This window comes from Eschrichtius robustus, chromosome 16 (genome assembly GCF_028021215.1).
Source record: "Eschrichtius robustus isolate mEscRob2 chromosome 16, mEscRob2.pri, whole genome shotgun sequence".
NCBI lineage: Eukaryota > Metazoa > Chordata > Mammalia > Artiodactyla > Eschrichtiidae > Eschrichtius > Eschrichtius robustus.
Genome location: NC_090839.1, coordinates 83,268,355 through 83,291,201, shown reverse-complemented (window position 1 = coordinate 83,291,201; position 22,847 = coordinate 83,268,355). Strand labels below are relative to the sequence as shown.

The following is a 22,847-nucleotide window of genomic DNA, read 5'->3' as shown; positions in this document are numbered from 1 at the left end:
GTTAGGAAATTAGAAGAAAAAAAACATCTAGAACACAGCTGTTGGCCACCTGTCCCTTCACACCCCGCAGTCCTGGCCTCACAAAGTGGACAGGACAGCTTAGGCCTGGGCACAGGTGTGGTGGGGCTGCAGTGAGGCTCCAGCGGGAGGGGGTCCTGCCCCGCCGTCGCTGAGTGTGGCAAGCTGGGGTCTCACTTGCACGACGGGCACAAGCATCCCTTCGCCTCATAAGGATCCCAAGGTTCCAGACAAAAAATAAGATTGAGAAGGTAGGGAATTCCCCTGGTGGTCCAGCGGTTAGGACTCGGCGTGTTCACTGCAGGGGCCTGGGTTAGATCCCTGGTTGGGGAACTAAGATCCCGAAAGCTGTGCGCCAGGAAAAAAAAAAAAAAAAAAAGATTGAGAAGGTATGCCAAAGTATTTTTGTAAAACTTCACCCTGCAGTTTCTGAGGGCCTTAATTTCTTTTCCCCCCTCTTAATCAAAACCCTAGCCGCAAAGAACCAGTGACCTTGGAGCCTTTCCTGTATCCGTTCAACAACGTGGTCTGGACACGTGTCTAACCCTGACTGGGATTTGCTTCAGAACAATCTGGGAGTGGCGTAGGACGCTGGTGCTGGGGTAGGGTACAGAGGAAACAAGACTGGCCACGTGTTGGTAAAATTGTTAAGATGGATGATGAGTATGTGGAAGGTCACTGTATCATTCTCTGTTTTATGTACAATTGATGTTTTTCGTAATTTTTAAACATGGAAAAAAACAACACCTTGCCAAAAAAGAAAAAGCAATTCTACAAATTAATGCAAAATTCACTGGGAAAGTCTAAAGTAAATGAGTACACCCGTTTGCACAGAAAAGGCGACCTGGTGGGAGGGTCCCCTATGCCTGTCTGCACCATCCTCCTCCGTGATTCTTGCCAAGTCCTTTCTGAAGGGCTCAGGGCCCCGGGCTGTTCTGAGAAGCTGATAAATTACAACAAACCCTGCCTCACCCTGTGGGATTGTCCTCTAGGCTTCTAGAAAAATTGAGATTAGCCTGTCCAGTCTATTATCTAAATCACCTTTCTACCTGTAGGACGCTAGGGGCGTATACACAGAGACAGGAAGCCAGCTTTCCTTGCGGCCTTGCACTGCCACCTTTCTGCTGACAAAGCTGTACGGTTTTATTACTAAAATGCCAACACGTGCACAGATCGGGTGCTGGGCCCTGGAGGGTCTCTGGGGCCTTTCCATGCTATCATCCCACCACGAGTCTGAGGCTGAGGGTAAACGCTCCAGGAGCAGGGGAGACGTACTGGAAGCAAGGTGACGGCCAGGAAGATGCACTCCAGGGCCATCCAAGGCAGCACTTTTTCCAAATCAGAAGGCTGTGACTCCTGCCTCTCAGTGACGAGGACTCATAACCCAGCGAATGAGTTCTCTGCTCTAACTGGCCACCGGGGCCATTGTCTTCTGACACAGCCTGGCCAGGAGCCCTGCCATCTGCAGAAGGGAGTTCACACCTTCCGCTATTTTCATATGAGTGTATCCAATTTCCTGAAAAAAAAAAAAAAAAAATCAAATTTAAATCTGGTTAATAAGTGAGGGAGGAAGTTTAGTTTTTGAAATCTGAACATCTAAGCGAACGGTTTGCTCAAAATTGATGCAGTGAACTCAAACTCCAGCTGGAAAATGAACTCTGAGAAGTTCAATTTATTTCCTAAAAGGATGCTGATATTTCTTTGACAGGTACTGCTAAGAAAATGAAAAAGAAAAAGAAAAAAAAAAAAGCCAGACTGGGAGAAAACATTTGTAACACACGTATCTGACAGAGGACTTGCAACCAGAATATATAAAGAACTCTCAAAACGCAGTAATCAGAATACAAACAACCCGATTTAAAAATGGGTAGACTTAGACACTTCCTCAAAGAAGATCATGGATGTCAAATGAGCACATGAAAAAGTACTCGACATCATTAGTTATTGGGAAATGCAAATTAAAGCCATAATGAGATACTACTATATACCTATTAGAATGGCTTAAAAAAGACCAACTGAGCATTCCAAGTGCTGACCAGAAGGGGGATCGTCTGGAATGCTCACATATTGCTGATACAAAGGCAAAATTCTATAGCCACTTTGGAAAAGTTTGGATGTTTCCTATAAAGTTAACCCTTCGATTACCATTCAACCAAGGAATCTCACTCCTGGGAAGTTACCCAAGAGAAATGAAAACTGGGGCTCGTGTTCACACCAGTTCACGTACACAAATGTTTATAGCGGTTCTATTTATTGTCACCAAAATCTGGAAACTCAAATGTCCTTCAACTGGTGAACAACAGTGGGACGTCCACACAAGGGAACACGACTCAGCAATGAAAAGGAAGGACCCACCGACATAGGCAACAACGTGAACAAATCCAAAATGCATTAAGTGAAGTGAGAGCAGCCAGACTTAAAAGGTTACGTTCTGCTTGATTCCACTTGTATGACCTTCTGGAAAACTCTGTCCCCCAAATAGAAAATAGATCAGTGGTTTCCAGGTGCTAGGGGGACGAGCTGACTACAGAGCGGCCCATACATTTGGGGAGATTACAGAGCTGTTCATATCTTGACTGTAGTGGTGTTCACCAGACTGAATGCTTTTGTCAACAGAACGCACCCAAGAGGCTGAATTTTACTCTATTTAAATTACACCTCACTTAATCTCACTTAAACAACAAACAAATAAATACCTCTCTCATAAAGAGAGTCATTCCAAGGAACACTAGGTCACTGCCTGGCAGGACTGGCTTAAGCAAACCCCCAGCCCCCAGGACAACCGGCCATTGACAGAGCATCTTCCAGGCACCTGGCCTGTGAGTAAAACAGAACCTCAGCGTGGCCCACATTCTTGACGAGAGAAGCATTGCTCTACTCTCACTAACCTTAATAAACTCCAGTTTCAAGTATTCTGCCATTTGGAAGGTTTTACACACTCGAAAAATGTTGCCAATGATGTCTTCTGGGGAATAGCCAAGATGCCACAGGTGAGCGAGGATCTAGACAAAAGAAAACACACGGAGGCCGTGTAACTCTGTGAACAACAAGGATACTGGGGGAAGTGAGGTCAAACCCACACCAGTCTCAGGCCCGTCACACAGCTGGGAGCAGACAGGTCATCTGAGACAGCACGAGTGTTTCTGAGAATCGGCCCAACGCAGCGGCCCTGCTGGTGGGCCGCACCCTTTAGGTCACGTGGGGTGATCGATCTTCCCAGCAGGCAGAGAGATAGTATCGCAAATGTTTTAAACCATACTGCAAGACGGTCTACCACCATACCCTGTAACGTCTTTATCCAAGGCTCTTAAAAAGCCTTTTTAATCGTCCCAGTAAGCACCCCAGAGCGTCTGCTACGCTCTCTGAGCTGCCACTCTTATTAATGCATACCCCCGGCACGATTAGGCCTGAACAAATCCTGACCGGGGCAGAGATGACCGCTGTGGTCTCAGCCTCCTGCCTTCTCAACCCCAGGCCCCACTTCCAACGCTCACCCCACCCCAACTGCAGGGTCTGGAGTCCTTGGCTCCCCGGGGCAAACGCAGCGGGTGGGGAAGCCCCGTGTCCATAAATCTGACAGCGCCCTTCAGGCCACGTGCCTGGGTCTCCCCACCTTGCACGCCAGTTTCACGAGAGGTCAAGCTCTGCCCTAAACCCACTCAGCTTCTAGCTTAGCTTGGTGGCAGCAGGGGGAGGGAAACCAGCTGCAATCACAGCAATGGCCTCAGATCACATCAGTGCCCCCCATGTGGACTTGAGGGTCACCTACACCCCAACGATGCCCACTGGAATCTGCTCATAGGACCAGGCCCTGGGTCCCAGGATGCCCATTCCCAGGCTCTCCAGGAAGATAGAGGGGGAACAGCTCCCCTCCACAGAGAGAAAGATGGCTTTTCTCTACAAAGCAAGGAACTGGGCTGTCCTTTCCTCATGTCCTAGGAGGACACATTCCTCTTGCAGAGAATATAATTCGAGTAGAAAGGCATGACTTTGAATTCCAGGTCTATTACTTTTAAGCAGTGTGATTTAGAGCAATGAGTTTAGCCTCTGAGCCAGTTTTCTCACCTGTAGAGGGTACCCAACTCCTAGCATCAGTTAAGAATGAGGTGGATTAAAAAAATAAAATTAAATTTAAAACAATAAAAAAAAATAAAAGAATGAGGCGGCGCAAAGTCCCCAGCACAGGGAGCGCCCTCCCTGCCCGGCTCAAGAAGCGAGAGGTTCCCCCCGAGTCAGGAAAGGGGGAGGAGACCCACCTTGTAGGCCTCGTCGATACTGGCGCTCACACAGTGCTGGATCATTTCCTTCACCAGCAAGGGGTGCGGCTCGTCACAGACCTGACCAAACAGAAAAGAGAGGCCGGTCTGGGGCTGAGGGGGACCATCCGAGGAGGAGCCCTGGCAGACCCACGTCTGGGCAACCTAGGTACCCACCGTCTCCCCTTGCTGTTTACATTGAAGTCTCCAGCAAACAGAACCAGGTTCGGGAACGCCTCCCCCACCACCAGAGTCGTCACCAAATGGACTTCGGTGTCGACCTAGTGCGGTGAGGAAAAGCCTCTGACATCATCATTACAGATTTCTCACACAAGATGAATTCACAAGAGCCAAGAAGGAATGTACGCTCAAGGGGCAGCTTCAAAGCCACGAGTCACCTGTCTTGCACCACTGGTAAGATCACCTGCCCAGTGGACTCTCTGAACCCACTTAAGAACTGGGAGGTCTTTGGGGCCCATCTCCCACCTGGAATAGGAACGGGCTTGCCCTGGACACGGCCCCCAGCCTCAGCGTGATCTCGGGCCTGTTTCCTCAGCCCCAGAATGATGAGAACATCTGCGTGCAGGGATGTGTGAGGACCAAACGGGACGCACGTGGAAGCCCCGGGCCTGCCGCAGCAGCGGGGCGCGTCCGCCACCCACACCGTGCCGCAGCCCAGCCCCTCCTGCTCTCCGCGGTGGCGGGGGGAGCAGGACGTGCTCCCCTCCCTGCTCCCCGGGGGCGAGGCTGTGCCCCTTCTCCCAACACCGCCCACCCGCCCTCCTCTGCTGGCCCCGGCAGGTAAACGACGCTCCGCTCCGTCGACGGTGATGCCCACGCCAGCTTTTACCTTGAACACATTCTCACTGTTGATGAAGCCGAATCCCGAGAAAGTGGACTGCAAGTTGTTCAGTGCCTGCCGAGGAACGGAAACAAGGCCAGGGTGACTTTCAGTCTCCGCCCGCCCCATGTCCCCTCTTGGGAGCCGAGCTTACCCCCCTACTTGCAGGCCTGCTCCCCACTGGCCCGAGGCCCCACCAGTGTATCGGGTCAACGTTCCCCAGTCTGGCTACGCTCATCGCCAGGCAGCAGTCGCCACCCGCCCCCCCCCAGACGAGGGGTGCATGCAGCAAGCCCGGGAGGCCAGCGCCCAAGCGGCGGCGCACGCACCTGCCTCATGTCACCCTGGGCGGTGAAGAGGATGGCTTCCAGGCCATCGTCCGTGGACTGCACCTTCTCCTTCTCGATGACGTTCAGCAGCCTGGCAAGAATCTGGCCGTCGGTCAGCTTGGTGTAGCGGAGGACTGCACACCGGGACTGAATGGGCTCTGGACGAGACAGGAAGAGAGTCGGGCTCCCCAGCAAAGCACGGCGTGACCCCGTTGGTCCTTCAGTTACTCGGAAGCAGCCACACGATCCACGTGGCCCGGCCATGCTGGCACCACAACCCCTGCCCCGCGGTGCTCAAGAGGGACTTGGCAAACAGGGCTCAATTTCAAAATATCAACCAATAGTGGCCTCAGCTAGGACTGCCCAGGCTGACGTTGGCTGGCCAGGGCTTCCAGAAGGGGAAAAGATCCTCCAGGATAGAGACATCCACGTGCCACAGCCCACAGGAGAGTGAGTGCTGGCCCAGGTGGGCTCTTGAACCTCCATGTATGAGGTAAGTCTGGGCCCTTCTGGGCAGGTCACGACCCAGCCAGTCTGGGGCGAGAACAGGGCACCTGCGTGGCTTCTTTAAGCTTCCACGGGCGATTCTGATGCACATGAGAACCACCAGATGGATGAATGCCGAATTCTGGAGGCGATCCCTGACCTTCAGTTCAGACTACGGCAATAGCATCTCCATGACCTCCAAGCCCCGAGTGGGTCTCTCGCTGATCCATCCTGCTCTGCTGCCCCACTGGCCTTCCTCAAAATGTTTTGATCCGTCACCTCTGCCTGCCCAGGCAAACCCTTCAACTGCCCACCAAGGTCACAGTACAGACCACCTCTGACCCTCCTACATAAAATCTTCCGCAAACCTCACCCGTCTCTCCTCTCCTAAGCCCGCGTGCCTCCCATGGAAGAATCGACCTGTGCTCTCCTGGCAGCTCTTCCCACCAAGGATGTCCTTTCCCAGCTTCTTCCCACTTAAATCACAACTGTCATTGAAAAAGCTCTTCTCCCACCCTCCTCATCGTGGAGCCGGCCCAGACCACCCCAGACTGAAGTGACCGCCCCTCCTTTGCTCTCACATACACTTTCAAGGAACATGTTCCTGTTAGTTTACTTGCATTAAGGAAACCAGTTACCTCCCCCGGGGATGCAGCGGACGAATACCACGACCAGGCCCTGGCCCCTCAGAGCTCAGGTTTGCCGGGATAGAGGAGTGAACATCAACAGGGAAGTTCCCACACCCTGGGACGCGGCCATGGAAGAGGTTCGTAGGAACGGCTCCAGGAGCCCAGCCAGAGAGCGATCAGCTCGGTGGAGGTGAGTTCTGAGCTGGGCCTTTAGGGACGAGCTTTCCAGGCCGGAAAGGCAAAAGGAACAGCACATTCAAAGGCAAGAGTGATGAAAGGGCACAGGGGCTTTGGGGAACCGCGAGGCACTGTGCGGCCGCATCACACAGGGGAGAAGGAGATGAGGCTGCAGGTAATGGGCTCCTGTGTGCTAGGATGGGGGTGGGCGTGGCTGTGTGGGCAATGAGGGACCACTGAAGGGTTCAGTGGGGGAGTGGCAGGGTCAGACCTGTGCCGAGAAGACCCCGGCAGCCAGCTGGTGACTCAGGTGCAGAGAAGCTGCAGGGACACTGCACCAGTGAAGGGGAGAAACTGAGGCCAGACCTAGAGTGAGGGAAGGAGGGGTAGGGGCTCAAGACACTGGGGAGGTGGGATGACCCTGGATCTGATTCTGGTGAGGGGCTGGCTGCGGTGGTGAGCAGACAAGGGAGGACCTGAGATGGCTCAGGGCTTGCTGGCTTTGGGACGCACCCCCCGCCTTGCGTGAGCCCCTGATGGGCAGGGACAGAGCCTCATACAGGTGTAGCCTCCACTGTGCCTTGGGCAGAGGAGATGCTGTGCACATAAAATACTGTGCTCGACATCTGTCCAATGGATGAGACGTTGCAAAGAACAGCTTTCCTAAGAGTTCATTTCAATTTATCTGAAATCTGGAAGATTCATGACAGAACCTTATTTACATATTTGGCTTATCAGCACAGACAAGAGAAAGACCAATTAGAAACGGGAGTCCTTGGGACTTCCCTGGTGGTCCAGTGGTTAGGACTCTGCACTTCCAAAGAGGGGGGCGTGGGTTCGATTCCTGGTCGGGGAACTAGGATCCCACGTGCCACGCGGCCTGGCGCGGCCAAAAAGTAAAACAGACAAACAAACAAACAAAACAAAACAGAAAAACCACAATGGAATTCTTATCTAAAAGCAATTAATATGCAAACTCATAGATTTTTCATAGATTTTTCTCTTTGGAGAAGTACCAAAAGCTGCGAATTCAGATACACGTCAGAATAAAGCAGGCATAGCCTTCCTCCAAGAAAGCAGGGCTCTCCCTTAACTGGTATAACTCCAGGAGCTAAGGTGAGGTTGTTACTGACAGTTTCAAAAATCATCTCTGCAGTGATTTGATCATGAACCATTTCCTCTAAAGCTAAGCAATACGTTTCTTTAGAGATTTGGTTTACATGGTTCTTATATCCCTTTAGAAATTAAAAAATAATCAGAATGCTATCTATATATACCAGAAAAATTAATTTCATGAAAAGCGAGGGCCAGACCTTTCTCCACCAATAACTGCAGTTTCTAATCTCTACACAGACTCATCCACGCAGAGCCCTGTGCAAAATGCACTGGGGGGACGGCTTCACAGGCGAATTCTATCAAACACTTAGAGAAGAACTAACACCCATCCTTCTCAAACTCTTCCAAGATACAGCAGAGGGAGGAACACTCCCAAACTCATTCTACGAGGCCACCATCACCCTGATACCAAAACCAGACAAAGATGTCACAAAGAAAGAAAACTACGGGCCAATATCACTGATGACCATAGATGCAAAAATCCTCAACAAAATACGAGCAAACAGAATCCAACAGCACATTAAAAGGATCACACACCATGATCAAGTGGGGTTTATCTCAGGAATGCAAGGATTCTTCAATATATGCAAATCAATCAATGTGATACACCATACTAACAAATTGAAAAACCATATGATAATCTCAATAGATGAAGAAAAAGCTTCTGACAAAACTCAACACCGATTTATGATCAAAACTCTCCAGAAAGTAGGCATAGAGGGAACCTACCTCAACATAATAAAGGCCATATATGACAAACCCACAGCCAACGTCATTCTCAATGGTGAAAAACTGAAACCATTTCCTCTAAGATCAGGAACAAGACAAGGTTGCCCACTCTCACCACTATCATTCTACATAGTTTTGGCAGTTTTAGCCACAGCAATCAGAGAAGAAAAAGAAATAAAAGGAATCCAAATTGGAAAAGAAGAAGTAAAACTGTCACTGTTTGCAGATGACATAATACTATGCATAGAGGATCCTAAAGATGCTACCAGAAAACTACTAGAGCTACTCAATGAATTTGGTAAAGTAGCAGGATACAAAATCAATGAACAGAAATCTCTTGCATTCCTACACACTAATGATGAAAAATCAGAAAGAGAAATTAAGGACACTCCCATTTACCACTGCAACAAAAAGAATAAAATACCTAGGAATGAACCTACCTAAGGAGACAAAAGACCTGTATGCAGAAAACTATAAGACACTGATGAAAGAAATAAATGATAATACAAACAGATGGAAAGATATACCATGTTCTTGGATTGGAAGAATCAACATTCTGAAAATGACTATACTACCCAAAGCAATCTACAGATTCAATGCAATCCCTATCAAACTACCAATGGCATTTTTCACAGAACTAGAACAAAAAATTTCACAATTTGTATGGAAACACAAAAGACCTCAAATAGCCAAAGCAACCTTGAGAAAGAAAAATGGAGCTGGAGGAATCAGGCTCCCGGACTTCAGACTATTCTACAAAGCCACAGTAATCAAGACAGTATGGTACTGTCACAAAAAAAGAAATATAGAGCAATGGAACAGGATAGAAAGCCCAGAGATAAACCCATGCACATATGGTCACCTTATCTTTGATAAAGGAGGCAAGAATATACAATGGAGAAAAGACAGCCTCTTCAATAAGTGGCACTGGGAAAACTGGACAGCGACATGTAAAAGAATGAAATTAGAACACTCCCTAACACCATACACAAAAATAAACTCAAAATGGATTAAAGACCTAAACGTGAGGCCAGACACTATAAAACTCATAGAGGAAAACATAGGCAGAACACTTTATGGCATAAATCACAGCAAGATCCTTTTTGACCCACCTCCTAGAGAAATGAAAATAAAAACAAAATTAAACAAATGGGACCTAATGAAACTTAAAAGCTTTTGCACAGCAAAGGAAACCACAAACAAGATGAAAAGACAACCCTCAGACTGGGAGAAAATATTTGCAAACGAAGCAACTGACAAAGGATTAATCTCCAAAATATACAAGCAGCTCATGCAGCTCAATATCAAAAAAACAAACAACCCAATCCAAAAAGGGGCAGAAGACCTAAACAGACATTTCTCCAAAGAAGATATACAGATTGCCAACAAACACATGAAAGGATGCTCAACATCACTAATCATTAGAGAAATGCAAATCAAAACTACAATGAGGTATCACCTCACACCGGTCAGAATGGCCATCATCAAAAAATCTACAAACAATAAACGCGGAGAGGGTGTGGAGAAAAGGGAATCCTCTTGCACTGTTGGTGGGAATGTAAATTGATACAGCCACTATGGAGAACAGTATGGAGGTTCCTTAAAAAACTAAAAATAGAACGACCATATGACCCAGAAATCCCACTACTGGGCATATACCCTGAGAAAACCATAATTCAAAAAGAGTCATGTACCGCAATGTTCACTGCAGCACTATTTACAATAGCCAGGACATGGAAGCAACCTAAGTGTCCACTGACAGATGAATGGATAAAGATGTGGCACATATATACAATGGAATATTACTCAACCATAAAAAGAAACGAAATTGAGTTATTTGGAGTGAGATGGATGGACCTAGGGTCTGTCATAGAGAGTGAAGTAAGTCAGAAAGAGAAAAACAAATACTGTATGCTAACACATATATATGGAATCTAAAAAAAAAATGGTTCTGATGAACCTAGGGGCAGGACAGGAATAAAGACGCAGACGTAGAGAATGGACTTGAGGACGTGGGGAAGGGGAAGGGGAAGCTGGGACAAAGTGAGAGAGTAGCATTGACATATATACACTACCAAATGTAAAATAGACAGCTAGTGGGAAGCAGCTGCATAGCACAGGGAGATCAGCTCGGTGCTTTGTGACCACCTAGAGGGGTGCGATAGAGAGGGTGGGAGGGAGATGCAAGAGGGAGGGGATATGAGGATATATGTATACATATAGCCAATTCACTCTCTTATACAGCAGAAACTAACACAACATTGTAAAGCAATTATATACTCCAATAAAGATGTTTAAAAAAAAAAAAGATAGCACGGCTACCTTGTTTGACTCAGTTGTTAGTTAGGGGAGCAGGGATTTGATGTGAAATCTGTTTGCTTACAAAGTTCATGTTGTTTCCAGTTAAGCTGCTGATCTGGAAAGTTGAACATTATTTGGTAAAACCTGGACTCTGTAGTTTCCCTACTCTTGCCATTAACTGTAGGTAGCATTTTGACTTCTAGGATATTGTTCATTTCACTTTTACAGTAAAATTTATAATAAAAATTTAAATTAAAAAAAAAATGCACTGGGGGGTGGGGGCAGTTCTTTAAGTATAACACGGCTCCTGCCCTCCCAGACCGGTCCTACCACTGGTAAGGAGACAAGCAACATACACGGCCATAAATCAAGACCTTTTAGCACAGTTTCCTCCACTGCACCGTGGGTGTCTTGAAGGTAGAGAACGTTTCTTGTTAAACTCTGTCTGCTCTGCACTAGCCCGGTGCCTGACACCTACTAAGAACAGAGTAGATGTTTGTGGAACAGATTCATGACCTGGGGAAGGTCAAGGGACACGAGCCCACTGGGGCTGGAGACAATGACTCTGTGGGGGGCATCATGGTTGGTACCACACTTGTCTGGGTGGAGAAGGAGGAGCCAGACAGCTGAGCTTACACAGGCTGGGGGTTAGCAGGGCGGATGTGAGGCAAGGACAGAGGGACAAGAGAGCTGTGAGAAATGGTCAGAGAGAGAGTGAAAAAAAGCTGGACTGTGCTCGCAGTCTGTATCAGAATGGGAAGGACATGAAACCGGCAGGAAGTTGAGACACTGAGGCGGGAGGGCTCAAAGCGGTGAGGAAGAGGACAGACTGCTGGGAGGGAAGGAAGGAGGGAGGGAGGGAGGGGGCTGGAAGGACCAACGCCAGGTCAGGAAGATGAGCGTGTGAGCTTTCACAGGGGAGGCAGCTCCTGGTAATGACAAAACCCAGCGTGCAGACACACTGTGTGCCAAGTGCTCCGGACACACAGAAAGCGCAAGAGCACGTCTGCACAGGGGCCATGACCGTGACACTGCGCACAGGATACCAAAACATCACGTGTGCCTGTGATGCAAGAGTCAGACAGACCTGGGGTTCCAATCCCAGCTCTTCGGCTTGCTGTGAGACTTTGGGCAAACTATTCAACCTCTCTGAGCTCCATGTTTTTTTCATATCTAAGGTGGAGCTAATAATACCTCCGCATAGAATTATATAAGATTAAATGAGAAAGCGGATTATACAGTGCTCAGGCCACGGCAGGCGATCAAAAAGCCCCTTCTCTTCTGCGGCTAAAGAGCCAACGTGAACGGCACGTGGACCCCGAGCCATGCAGAGCCGACCCTCACCTATGATTTTATCCGAAGCATTACAAGCAAGAGCGAAGCGGGTCGTTTTGGAGTAGATTTCCATGGTTCTCCTCAAGGCTTGCTGGGCTCCATCAGTCATGCTGAGAAGAAAAACACAAGGGGCGGTTTGCAGCTGGGACCCAAGGTCCACGGGACACAAATCCCCTCCTACGGACCCTGGGAAGCCTACACTCCTGATTGGGCATGCTCAGTCTCTCTCCGGGACCCCGTGTGGGTCTCAGGCAGACAGGCTGCACACGGACAGAGCAGAGGCCCTGCAGGCAGGCTGCCTGGGCTCACCTCAAAGCTCCTTCATCCACTCCTGTGGGACCTTTAGGCAAATTATCTGAGCCTCAGTGTCATCGCCTATAATGAGATAATGCTACTGCCCACCTCAGAGGGTTGTTATGACAATTAAATAAAACAATAACACGTAAAGTGTGTAGCAGAGCACCTGGCATAATGCAAATGCTTACAGATACGTGCTGGATAAATGTTAGCGGCTATTACTGCTGTAAATAATGTTACAGTAAAATGGTTAAGGTGTATCCCCACTATGGAACAGAATGCAACAGAATACAGCAATTAAAACCTATGTTCACAACAAGATTATAATAACATGGAACTCTGCTCTTCACGTTAAAAGGCAAAACCAGGATACAAAAATTATAATTATCATCTCAACTATGTAAAAATGCACAGTGTAGAAAAACAGGAGATAAAATAAAGCAAGAAATTACCCATATCTTTAAAAATTTCTTCAAAGAACATGAATTACTGTTATTTTTCTAAACGGCACTTAACATTTTTTCATTTATACTGATAATGATTGCACAACATTGTGAATGTACTAAATGCCGCTGAATGGTACACATTAAAATGGTTGAAATGGTAAATTTTCTGTTAGATATATTTCACCACAATTTAAAAAAATCATTTAAATTATGCATGTAAGTGATGCTGGAACAAACACATTAACTGTCTTAGACAAATGTTTGTAAGTTACTTAATTAAGATCAGGTTTAAGGCTCAGGCCTCTATTAAATTTCTCTTCAAGATGTAATAAGCAAATCTGTCACAGAAGTGCAAAGGTGAGAGCTTTTCCTCCTGATTTAATACAGCCAGATAAAAGACTTAGAGATCAAGGTAAAAAATTCTTGGCAAAGCACTCTACCTGTCTGCTTCATCCAGGATGATGATCTTGTGTCGCCCTTTGGGAAGGGTGACTTTCTGTTGGGCAAACATTTTGATTTTGTTCCTCACAACGTCAATGCCCCTGAAACAATGAGCCACAATATTATTGTCACCTTCTGAGACCAACTCACTCACCTTCACGGGGACTTTTAACCCTCAGGACACCATCATGGACCCAACTTTAGCTTTTCAGTATCTTTTTGGGCAATCTAACTATTTATAAGGATTGTCATTCATTACTTTTATTCCTTCTTGGAGGTCTTCAGAAGAACAAAGTAAAACATTTACTTACTTTTTAAAAACAGAATGAAACTCATTTTATCTTGCAATTATCATACAGGTCCATTGGACTCTTTATAATCTAAGATACATTTTGGGGGTCTCAGTAATCTTACACTTCCTATATCTTAAAATGTTTGCTACTTCATCATCCTAGTACTTATTTCATCATTACTCATCAATTATTCCCAACTATGCTAAAAAAGACTAAAATAATAAAATGAAAGAATGATGGAAATGCTTAGAAGATCGATGCAATATTCGGAAAAACTGTTACTACTGCCTCATCCTTCAGTTTTTTATTGTTTCGTGAGGTACTACATTATCTTTCTGGAAGATACAAAAGTAGTTCAGATACACTATCTGAAAGCTTTCACTGACCACAGCCGAAAATTCAAAATTTTTCATTTTCTACCCATAATGTCAGAGAAAAGAAATGACAGCGGAAGATGTTTCATCATTATTAGACAAGTCAGAAAATGAAGCAGAGAGACAGCAGGATTCTAGACTCTGATGATGATGGTGAAATTGATCACATAAACAAAATTTCAGACTACAAGTCTTCAGATGCCAAAATCCTCCATGAATTTTCTCAAACTTAAGAATCAAGGCGTGAACATATTTCTAAGGACAAAAACTAAACATATTTTCACCCAGTTAGTCACTCAACAGGAAGAACTTAGCTCCCCAATGTCTTGGGACAAGAACTTGGACCATCCTGTTTTGCTAAAAGAACAGGTGACAGAACTTCCCTGGTGGCACAATGGTTAAGAATCTGCCTGCCAATGCAGGGGACACAGGTTCGAGCTCTGGTCTGGGAAGATCCCACATGTCATGAAGCAACTAAGCCCTCAAGCCACAACTACTGAGCCTGCGTGCCACAACTACTGAAGCCTGTGAGCCTAGAGCCCATGCTCCATAAGAGAAGCCACTGCAATGAGAAGCCCGAGTGCCACAATGAAGAGTAGCCCCCGCTCGCCGCAACTAGAGAAAGCCTGAGAGCAGCAACGAAGACCCAACACAGCCAATAAATAAATAAATAACTGTATTAAAAAAAAAAAAGAACATGTGACAGTATTCGTTCATCTTTGATGATATTCGAACACCCACATTTACAGGGTACAGTTTGTAAGTGATCAAAAGCTGAAGGTAGGTGTGTATAATAAGGTTCCTGGAAGGAAACAGATGATAAAGGAACCAAAAAAAGCCATTGTATGGATCCCTCTAATAAATCTAAAATTGAAAATATTTGCGATTATGGGCCATTCTCTCTTCAACAAAATTAAGAGCCACCAAAGTTTTCAAAGTTTTCTGTTGGTATCTGCTATCTGGAATCGGCATTTACAAAACGGCTCGACTGCAGGCGTGTTCATGGCAGCCGAGGAGCTAGCTGTTAGTTGCATTCACAGGACAGAGCCCGTTTCAGGTCTGTGTACATCATCAAAACCAGGAAAACGCTGCAGAGTAGAGAACCACGTCCTCAGGGAATAACCAAAGGCAGACTTTGCAGACATTTTGTTCAACAGGTCCTCATTTCATAATCCTCTACTATCCCATGTCTAAAAAGTAAACTGGGGGAGTTCCCTGGCAGTCCAGTGGTTAGGACTCGGCTCTCTCACTGCCGTGGGCGGGGGTTCAATCCCTGGTTGGGGCACTAAGATCCCACAAGCCGCGCTGTGCGGCCGAAAATAAATAAATAAACTAATTAATTAATAAAAACAAAAAGGTTAAGATGGTAAATTTAATGTTAAAAAAAATAATAAAATTAGTAGGGACTTCCCTCGTGGCTCAGTGGTTAAGAATCCGCCTGCCAATGCAGGGGACACAGGTTCGATCCCTGGTCCGGGAAGATGCCATGTGCCGCGGAGCAACTAAGCCCGTGCGCCACAACTACTGAGCCTGCGCTCTAGAGCCCATGCTCTGCAACAAGAGAAGCCACCGCAGTGAGAAGCCCACGCACCGCAACGAAGAGTAGCCTCCGCTCGATGTGACTAGAGAAAGCCGGCGTGTAGCAACGAAGACCCAACGCAGCCAAAAATAAATTAAAAAAAAAAAAGTAAACCAGCAGCCCACCTCCATTAGGATGGTTACTAACAACAACAGAAAATAACAAGAGTTGGTGAGGATGTGAAGAAAAGGGAGCCCTTGTGTGCTGTCGATGGGAATGTAAAATGGTGCAGCCACTATGGAAAACAGTACGGTGGTCCCTCAAAAATTGAAACATAGAATTACCAAATAATCCAGTGATTCCATTTCTGAGTCTATATCTGAAAGAATTGAAAGCGGGGTCTCGAATAGATATGTGTGCACCCCTGCTCATAGCAGTATTATTCACAGTTCATAATATTCAAAAGATGAAAGCAGCGCAAGTGTCCCTTGTCAGCTGAATGGATAAACAAAACATAGTGGTATATATCACTCAGCCTGAAAAAGGAAGGACATTCTGACACGTGCTACAACATGGAGGAACCTGAAATATGCGTGAAATAAGCCAGTCACAAAAGCACAAATGCTGTATGATTCTACTTGTGTGCGGTTCCTAGAATAGTCAATTCATAGAGACAGAAAGTCACATGGTGGGTTCCAGGGGCTGGGGGAGGGGAATGGGGAGTTGTTGTTTAATGGGTATAGAGTTTCCGTTTGGGAAGAAGAAAACATTTCTGGAGATCTGTTGCACAATAATGTGAATGTAGCCAACGCCACTGAACTGTACACTTAAAGATGGTTAAGGTGGTAAATTTTTTTTTTTAAATAAATTTATTTATTTAATTTATTTATTTTTGGCTGTGTTGGGTCTTCATCACTGCATGCAGGCTTTCTCTAGTTGCAATGAACGGGGACTACTCTTCGTTGCGGCAGGCAGGCTTCTCATTGCGGTGGCTTCTCTTGTTGCAGAGCACGGGCTCTAGGCGCGCGGGCTTCAGTAGTTGTGGCACGTGGGCTCAGTAGTTGTGGCTCCTGGGCTCTAGAGCACAGGCTGAGTAGTTGTGGCGCACGGGCTTAGTTGCTCCGCGGCATGTGGGATCTTCCCGGACCAGGGCTTGAACCCGTGTCCCCTGCATTGGCAGGCGGATTCTTAGCCACTGCGCCGCCAGGGAAGTCCCAAGATGGTAAATTTTATGCGATGTGTATTTCAGCACAATTAAAAGTAATTTTTAAAATCTCCATTAAAAAAAAAAAAAACTAAACCAATAAGTCAAATGCTTATGATGCCACATCAACAAGCCAGCAATCCCCATTCTCTTTCATTGGAAAGATTAAAGGAAAACACAAACAGCAAAACAAGCTCTATAAGTGCTACAGAGACCTGAAAAAAGGTTGTTTCTATGACAGCTCAAAATGTAAAACACTCGCCACCCTTCAGGCCTAACTCCCAGGTGTACCTGTCATTTGAGGCATTGAGCTCCAAAACGGCATCCTTGAAGGCCGGACCCAGCAGGGCTCGTGCCAAACACAGGATGCTGGTAGTTTTGCCGGTTCCTGGGGGGCCCTAGGAATGAGATCTCCAGTAAGTGCTTCAAGCCAACAGAATGAACGTAACGAGAACTCCCGATTTACTGCTCACCACTGTTTGCGCTCACCCCCCGCCTAGAACCCTCCCAACCCTACCCCAACCCATAGCACACACCAGATCAATACAGCAACCAACCCGCAGGCCTGACCAGTGGGAGGTGGGAATGGTATGGGCTCTGGTGATCATGGGCTTCTCTGAGGAGGAAGCTCTGTACATGAGAAAGCGCTTAAGAGGGGCCGAAAACCAGACCCCAAGACGTCCGACAGGGCCAGGACCCAGTACTCACAGCAATGATGATATTGGGCACATTCCCTTCTCTTGCAAAGACCTGAAGGAAGAAATGCTTGTTAAAACTGGTTCATCTGCAAACTTGAGGAGCCAGGTCTCCCCAACCACACAGGCCCGTGTAGCAAACATGGCTACAAACTGTTCCATGTGGATGCCCCGTGGAACACTCAGGTCAACACATTCAAAACTGAATTCAACACTTTCCCCTATAAACCTGAGGCCCCCCCATGTTTCCCCTTCCGTGGACTGTCAACGGCATCAACCCTCCTGCCCACACCAGGAACCTGGAGGTCACCGTCATCCTTGACTGGCCTTCTCCCTCACCCCATGCAGCCCCTCAATGACAAAGGCTGGGCCCCTCTTTCTCCTTTATCTGGAGACCACGTCCTTCTCTTCAGCCCACTGCCACTTTCTTAGCCCATGACCTCTTTTTTAAAAATTATTATTATTATTTTTTTAAATTTTTATTGGAGTATAGTTGATTTACAATGTTGTGTTAGTTTCAGGTGTACAGCAAAGTGAATCAGTTATACATATACATATATCTACTCTTTTTTAGATTCTTCTTAGCCCATTACCTCTTGCCTGCATTGCTTTCAACAGGCCATTGGCTGGTCTCCTTGCCTCTAATCTTGCCCCACTCCAATCCATTTCCCATACGGTAACATAACCAGTTTTCTAAAATACACATCTCTGAAAACACTTTTACCTGACTGGAACTCTTGGATGACCCAAACCCTTAAGCCTGGCTCGCGAGGCCCTGCCCACCTCACCAGCTCACCCCTCCCACCCCCCAGTACACGTGCTCTACAGCCTCGTTACTTGGTGGGCTCCACAGACCAGCAGCATCGGCAACTCCTGGGAGCGTGTCAGAAATGCAGACTCTCTGACCCCACTCCAGAACTACCAGATCAGAACCTGCATTTTTGACAACATCCCCAGGCGATTCGTATGCCATTTATGTCGGGAAAGCGCTACTCTGTATTCCACTCAGACGGCATTCCCACCCCCCGTAGAATAAGCCATGTTCTCTCTCACCTCCGGGCCTTTGCACATGCTGTTCCTGCTTCCTCCCCTCTCTCCACCCCCAACCCCCCAAGTCTGGCTGACTCCCGCTCACTTAGCTTTGGTGTCACTTCTTCCATTTGGGAATTAGGACTCTGTAAGCAGGTTAACTCTTCCCTGAACTAACCCACATGCACCCACAGCCCCTGTATGTCCCCTGGCAGAGTGCTTATCACATGGCCTGCCGACTTTAATGCTGCCCCGGTTCAACTGTAAATCCCACGCAGAGCTGGGCTCAGGTCTAGTCTGTTCACCATTTTATCAACAGTTCCTAAAACCACATCGTAACTAGCCCAGAGAAGATATTCAAATATTTGCCAAATGAATAAGTCTGTAAAATAAATAAATAACCTTGGTAGCTATTGAAGTCTAAGCCCCAGTTACTGCAGAGACCGCCTCTGTCATGTCTCAAATAGCTGGGCTTCTAGATTCTGCCTAAAGACCTCTAGGGCTGGGAATTCAAAGCTTGCTCTACTGCTGAATGTTTCTGCTTGCTCCCGGGTCGTGTCATCCTGAAGTCTGCTGCCTTGTCACTTAGTCACTTTAGGCCGCGCTTAGCAATTATGATGGAGAGAAAGGTGGGGGGAGTGGGGGTGGTCCACCCTGAGACCCGTTTTTATAAGCTCCCTAGCTAAGAATGGTTTTCGCATTTTTAAAGGGTTGTTTAAAAAATAAACAAAGGGACTTCCCCTGGGGGTCCAGTGGTTAAGACTGCGCTTCCACTGCAGGGGCCGTGGGTTCGATCCCTGGTCGGGGAACTAAGATCCCAGGAGCTGCACACGCGGCACGGCCAAAAAAAAATACACAGAATATCTGACAAAGACTTTATATGGTTTGCAAAGCCTAAAATATCTATTCAGCGGCTTTTACAGACAAAGTTTGCCACCTCTGCTCTTGAAGAATACAAAACAAGTCTGATAAGCCCTCTCCAATGAGCCAGTCCTTCAAACTTCTGAAGTTACCCACCCTGTCTTCTAGATTCCTCTCCAAACTGAATGTCTCCCATTCCCTTAATTCTTCTGGATTTGTGGCCAGCCCCCAGCTTGCTGTCTTGGCTGTCTTCCTCCAAATGCCTCGAGCTTATCAAAGTCACAATAATGAGATGCAAGATCCTCTTTTAAAAACTCACCTCCAGTCTGCTCACAGTGTCTTCATTCCCGACAATCTCATTCAGCTTTACTGGCCTGTATTTTTCAACCCTGTTTTTAAGAAAATGCATAAAGATGTTGACACGGCTATTTTCACGCTACCTAAAAGAAAGCACTAAAAGGCAATTCTGGGAGCTTTGTCAGAAGATGATACACATTCAATAAAAATACATCAAATGGTTGCAGGTTTTAAATTTAAAGAGATGCCCGAGTGCCATTTGAAAAGTCAAGCGCATGAGAATTGTGCACCAAAGACTTCAAACCCGCCACAGCAGAGAAACACCTGCTGGTGCTGGAGAAGGGCCAGAGCAGGCCATCTGGAGAAATGTGACACTGTGTGGCCACACAGTCTGCCCATCACAACAGAGGTCCAGCGCACGCGGCACTGACATCATTTGCTCTGACAGACATGGATGCAACTGGGCCCCCTTCTCATCCCTTACCTGCCAGTGTCTGCAGACTTGTGCCAGGTGCCCAGCACGGCTGACTAGACAGAAACCGCAGGCCTATCCTGTGATCCTATTAGGCTGTGTGGACTGGACAGCCTAGTGGCCTTTTCAGACCAATACTTCTTCTACTAAGCAAGCTATGCTATGAAAGAAAGTGACTTTCTCTGGCTCTGAGAATAGAAGTGGAAGTAGATCTGCAATGATTTGACCATCAGGACTTCCTCTGCCCTTTATTATACTCCCTGGTTTACTCTTAGCTTGTACTCCCTCCAGGTACTGGTTTTGCACCAGAAGGAGCTGCGTGCAAAGCTTTTTTGCCACATACTGCAGAAAACAAAAAGACAGCTCTCCTCCAAGGTCAGCAGATGGAGCATTCTTGTTCCTCCTCATTTATTCTTCATACTCAGCCCCCTCCGGGTGCCAAGCGGTGTGTAAGGAGTTAGCACACTCAACGGGAGGAAGGTAGAAGGTGCAGACATGAGCAAAACATAGTTCTTGCTCTCAAGGGCTTTCCCACTAGAGGGGAGATACAGCTTGGCAAATCCCACTACAATGCTAAACTGCTTATAAAAACCACGGGCTGTGGAAGCCCAGAGGAGGGAGGAATCGCCACCTGGGAATGTTTGGAGCTGAAATCTCAGCTAGATTTTCTTCTGTTTTAATAAATTTATTTTATTTATTTATTTTTGGCTGCATTGGGTCTTCATTGCTGTGCACGGGCTGTCTCTAGTTGCGGCGAGTGGGGGCTACTCTTCGTTGTGGTCCATGGGCTTCGCATTGCGGTGGCTTCTCTTGTTGCAGAGCGCGGGCTCTAGGCGTGCGGGCTTCAGTAGTTGTGGCACGCGGCCTCAGTAGTTGTGGCTCGCGAGCCCTAAAGCGCAGGCTCAGTAGTCATGGCGCACGGGCTTAGTTGCTCCGCGGCATGTGGGATCTTCCCGGACCAGGGCTTGAACCCGTGTCCCCTGTATTGGCCGGACCAGGGCTTGAACCCGTGCCCCCTGTATTGGCAGGCGGATTCTTAACCACTGTGCCACCAGCGAAGCCCCTCTCAGCTAGACTTTGAACAAGGCAAACATACTCCTCCTTCAGGACCTTCACAGCTGCTCCCTGACTGAAAGCTCTCTCTGCCTCCATGGCCACATGGCTTCCTCCCTGAATTCAGGTCTTTACTCAAATATCATCTCATCAGAGGCCTTCCCTAACCACCATAGCGATTTACTCCACAGAAGCTGTCACCATCAAATATATTATATGTCTACTTGTTTATTTTTTACTTTGTCTTTCTCTATCAAATGTAAGCTCTGTGACAACAGAATTTGTTTTGCACACTGAAGTATCTTAAGCATCTAAAACAGGGTCGTGTGTGAAAATTATAATGCAAACCACATATGTAATCTTAAACTTTCTCGTAGTCACATTTAAAAAGGTAAAAAGAAAATGGGTGAAGTTATTTTACTAATATAATTTAGAGAACCTAATATATTCAAAACATTATCATTTTCAACATGTAATCAATATAAAAATTACTAATGAGTTTTTTTAAAACTAAGTCCTTGAAATACGGTGTGTATCGTACACTTACGAGCCCATCTCAATTCGCACTAGCACCAGACTCATGTGGCTAGTGGCGGGGGGACTGGATAGCGCAGCGTAGATATTCCAGTAAGCTATACTGCCCTTCGTTTAGGTATCTGCTCTCGCCAAGAAGAGGGGTGGGCTGGAGGGATGGGAATACGCAGCGGACAGGGAGGAAACCATTCCCACGCCCAGTGGAGAGTTCCGAGAGGTGCGCACAGGGAGTGGGAACCGAGTGGAGAGCCTGCCCTACACCTGCGCCAGTTGGCAGGTGACTTCCCACGTCACCTTTCCTCCCAGCTGCCCAGGATGCTGATGTTTAAAGTGAGCAAGCCACGGAAAACAGGCGGGTGCCTTCACACCATCCCGATTCCGAATCTGCGTCCGACACTTCCCGCCGAGCGACCATCAGAGTCGCGGCTGGCACAGCGCCTGGTGCCCAGTGGGTGGTCGCAGCGGGCGGCTATTATCACAATTAGCATTGTTCTGACCAAGACCCCGCTTCCAGAGTACAGACTGGTCCCTCTCCACCCCAGGTGGGCTTAGCGACCCACATCCCTTGCCTTCTTCAAATAATAATCTACTGGACACCACCCCGGGGCCTCCTGCTCCGCTCAGGTGACCCCCAAATGAGCTCCCGCCCCTGGGTTACCCCGGGACACACGGCCCGCCACTCGCCCACCCACATGTCCGGAGAACCCATCGTTGATGGCCTGGATGCTCACCACGGCAGCTCGTACTGGCCGGCGCTGCCGGGGGCCTTGCTGGGGGCCGGGTCAGGGTCCTGGGCCCCGCACTCGCCACTGCCACCGCCGCTCTCCAGCGCCTCCATTCTCCCGCCGCCTCTTCCCGCCGCCCGAGACCTCACCCCATGACGCCATCACGCAGGCACCGCCCCTTGTTTCCGAGGGACTCTGGGAGCGAGCGGAAGCCTTCTGCCCGCCCCTTTCTGCGCCTGCGCAGAGGGCACTGGCCTGGCGGGGGCGCTAGTTGCTATTGACCGCAGTTGCTATGGGAGACCTGGTGTCCGGTCTGGGTAGTGAGGGGAGGGCGAGACCGGACCGCATCGCCTTCCGAGAAGGCTGGTCTCCCCAAGAAGGGACGTTCGT

The 22,847-nt window shown here is 47.6% G+C and overlaps 1 protein-coding gene across 1 annotated transcript; it reads right to left on the bottom strand.

Moving 5' to 3' along the window:
- Window positions 1–1,110: 1,110 nt before the first annotated feature.
- Window positions 1,111–22,601, bottom strand: RFC2 (replication factor C subunit 2). The gene is made up of 11 exons (XM_068523860.1): window positions 22,464–22,601; window positions 19,696–19,765; window positions 17,500–17,541; window positions 17,083–17,189; window positions 13,401–13,502; window positions 12,227–12,327; window positions 5,445–5,602; window positions 5,125–5,190; window positions 4,275–4,355; window positions 2,907–3,020; window positions 1,111–1,534 (listed from the first exon to the last, which is right to left on the bottom strand). Exons 1-11 carry the CDS (start codon window positions 22,568–22,570, stop codon window positions 1,424–1,426), a joined length of 1,059 nt encoding a protein of 352 aa, XP_068379961.1. The 5' UTR covers window positions 22,571–22,601; the 3' UTR covers window positions 1,111–1,423.
- Between the last annotated feature and the right edge of the window lie 246 nt (window positions 22,602–22,847).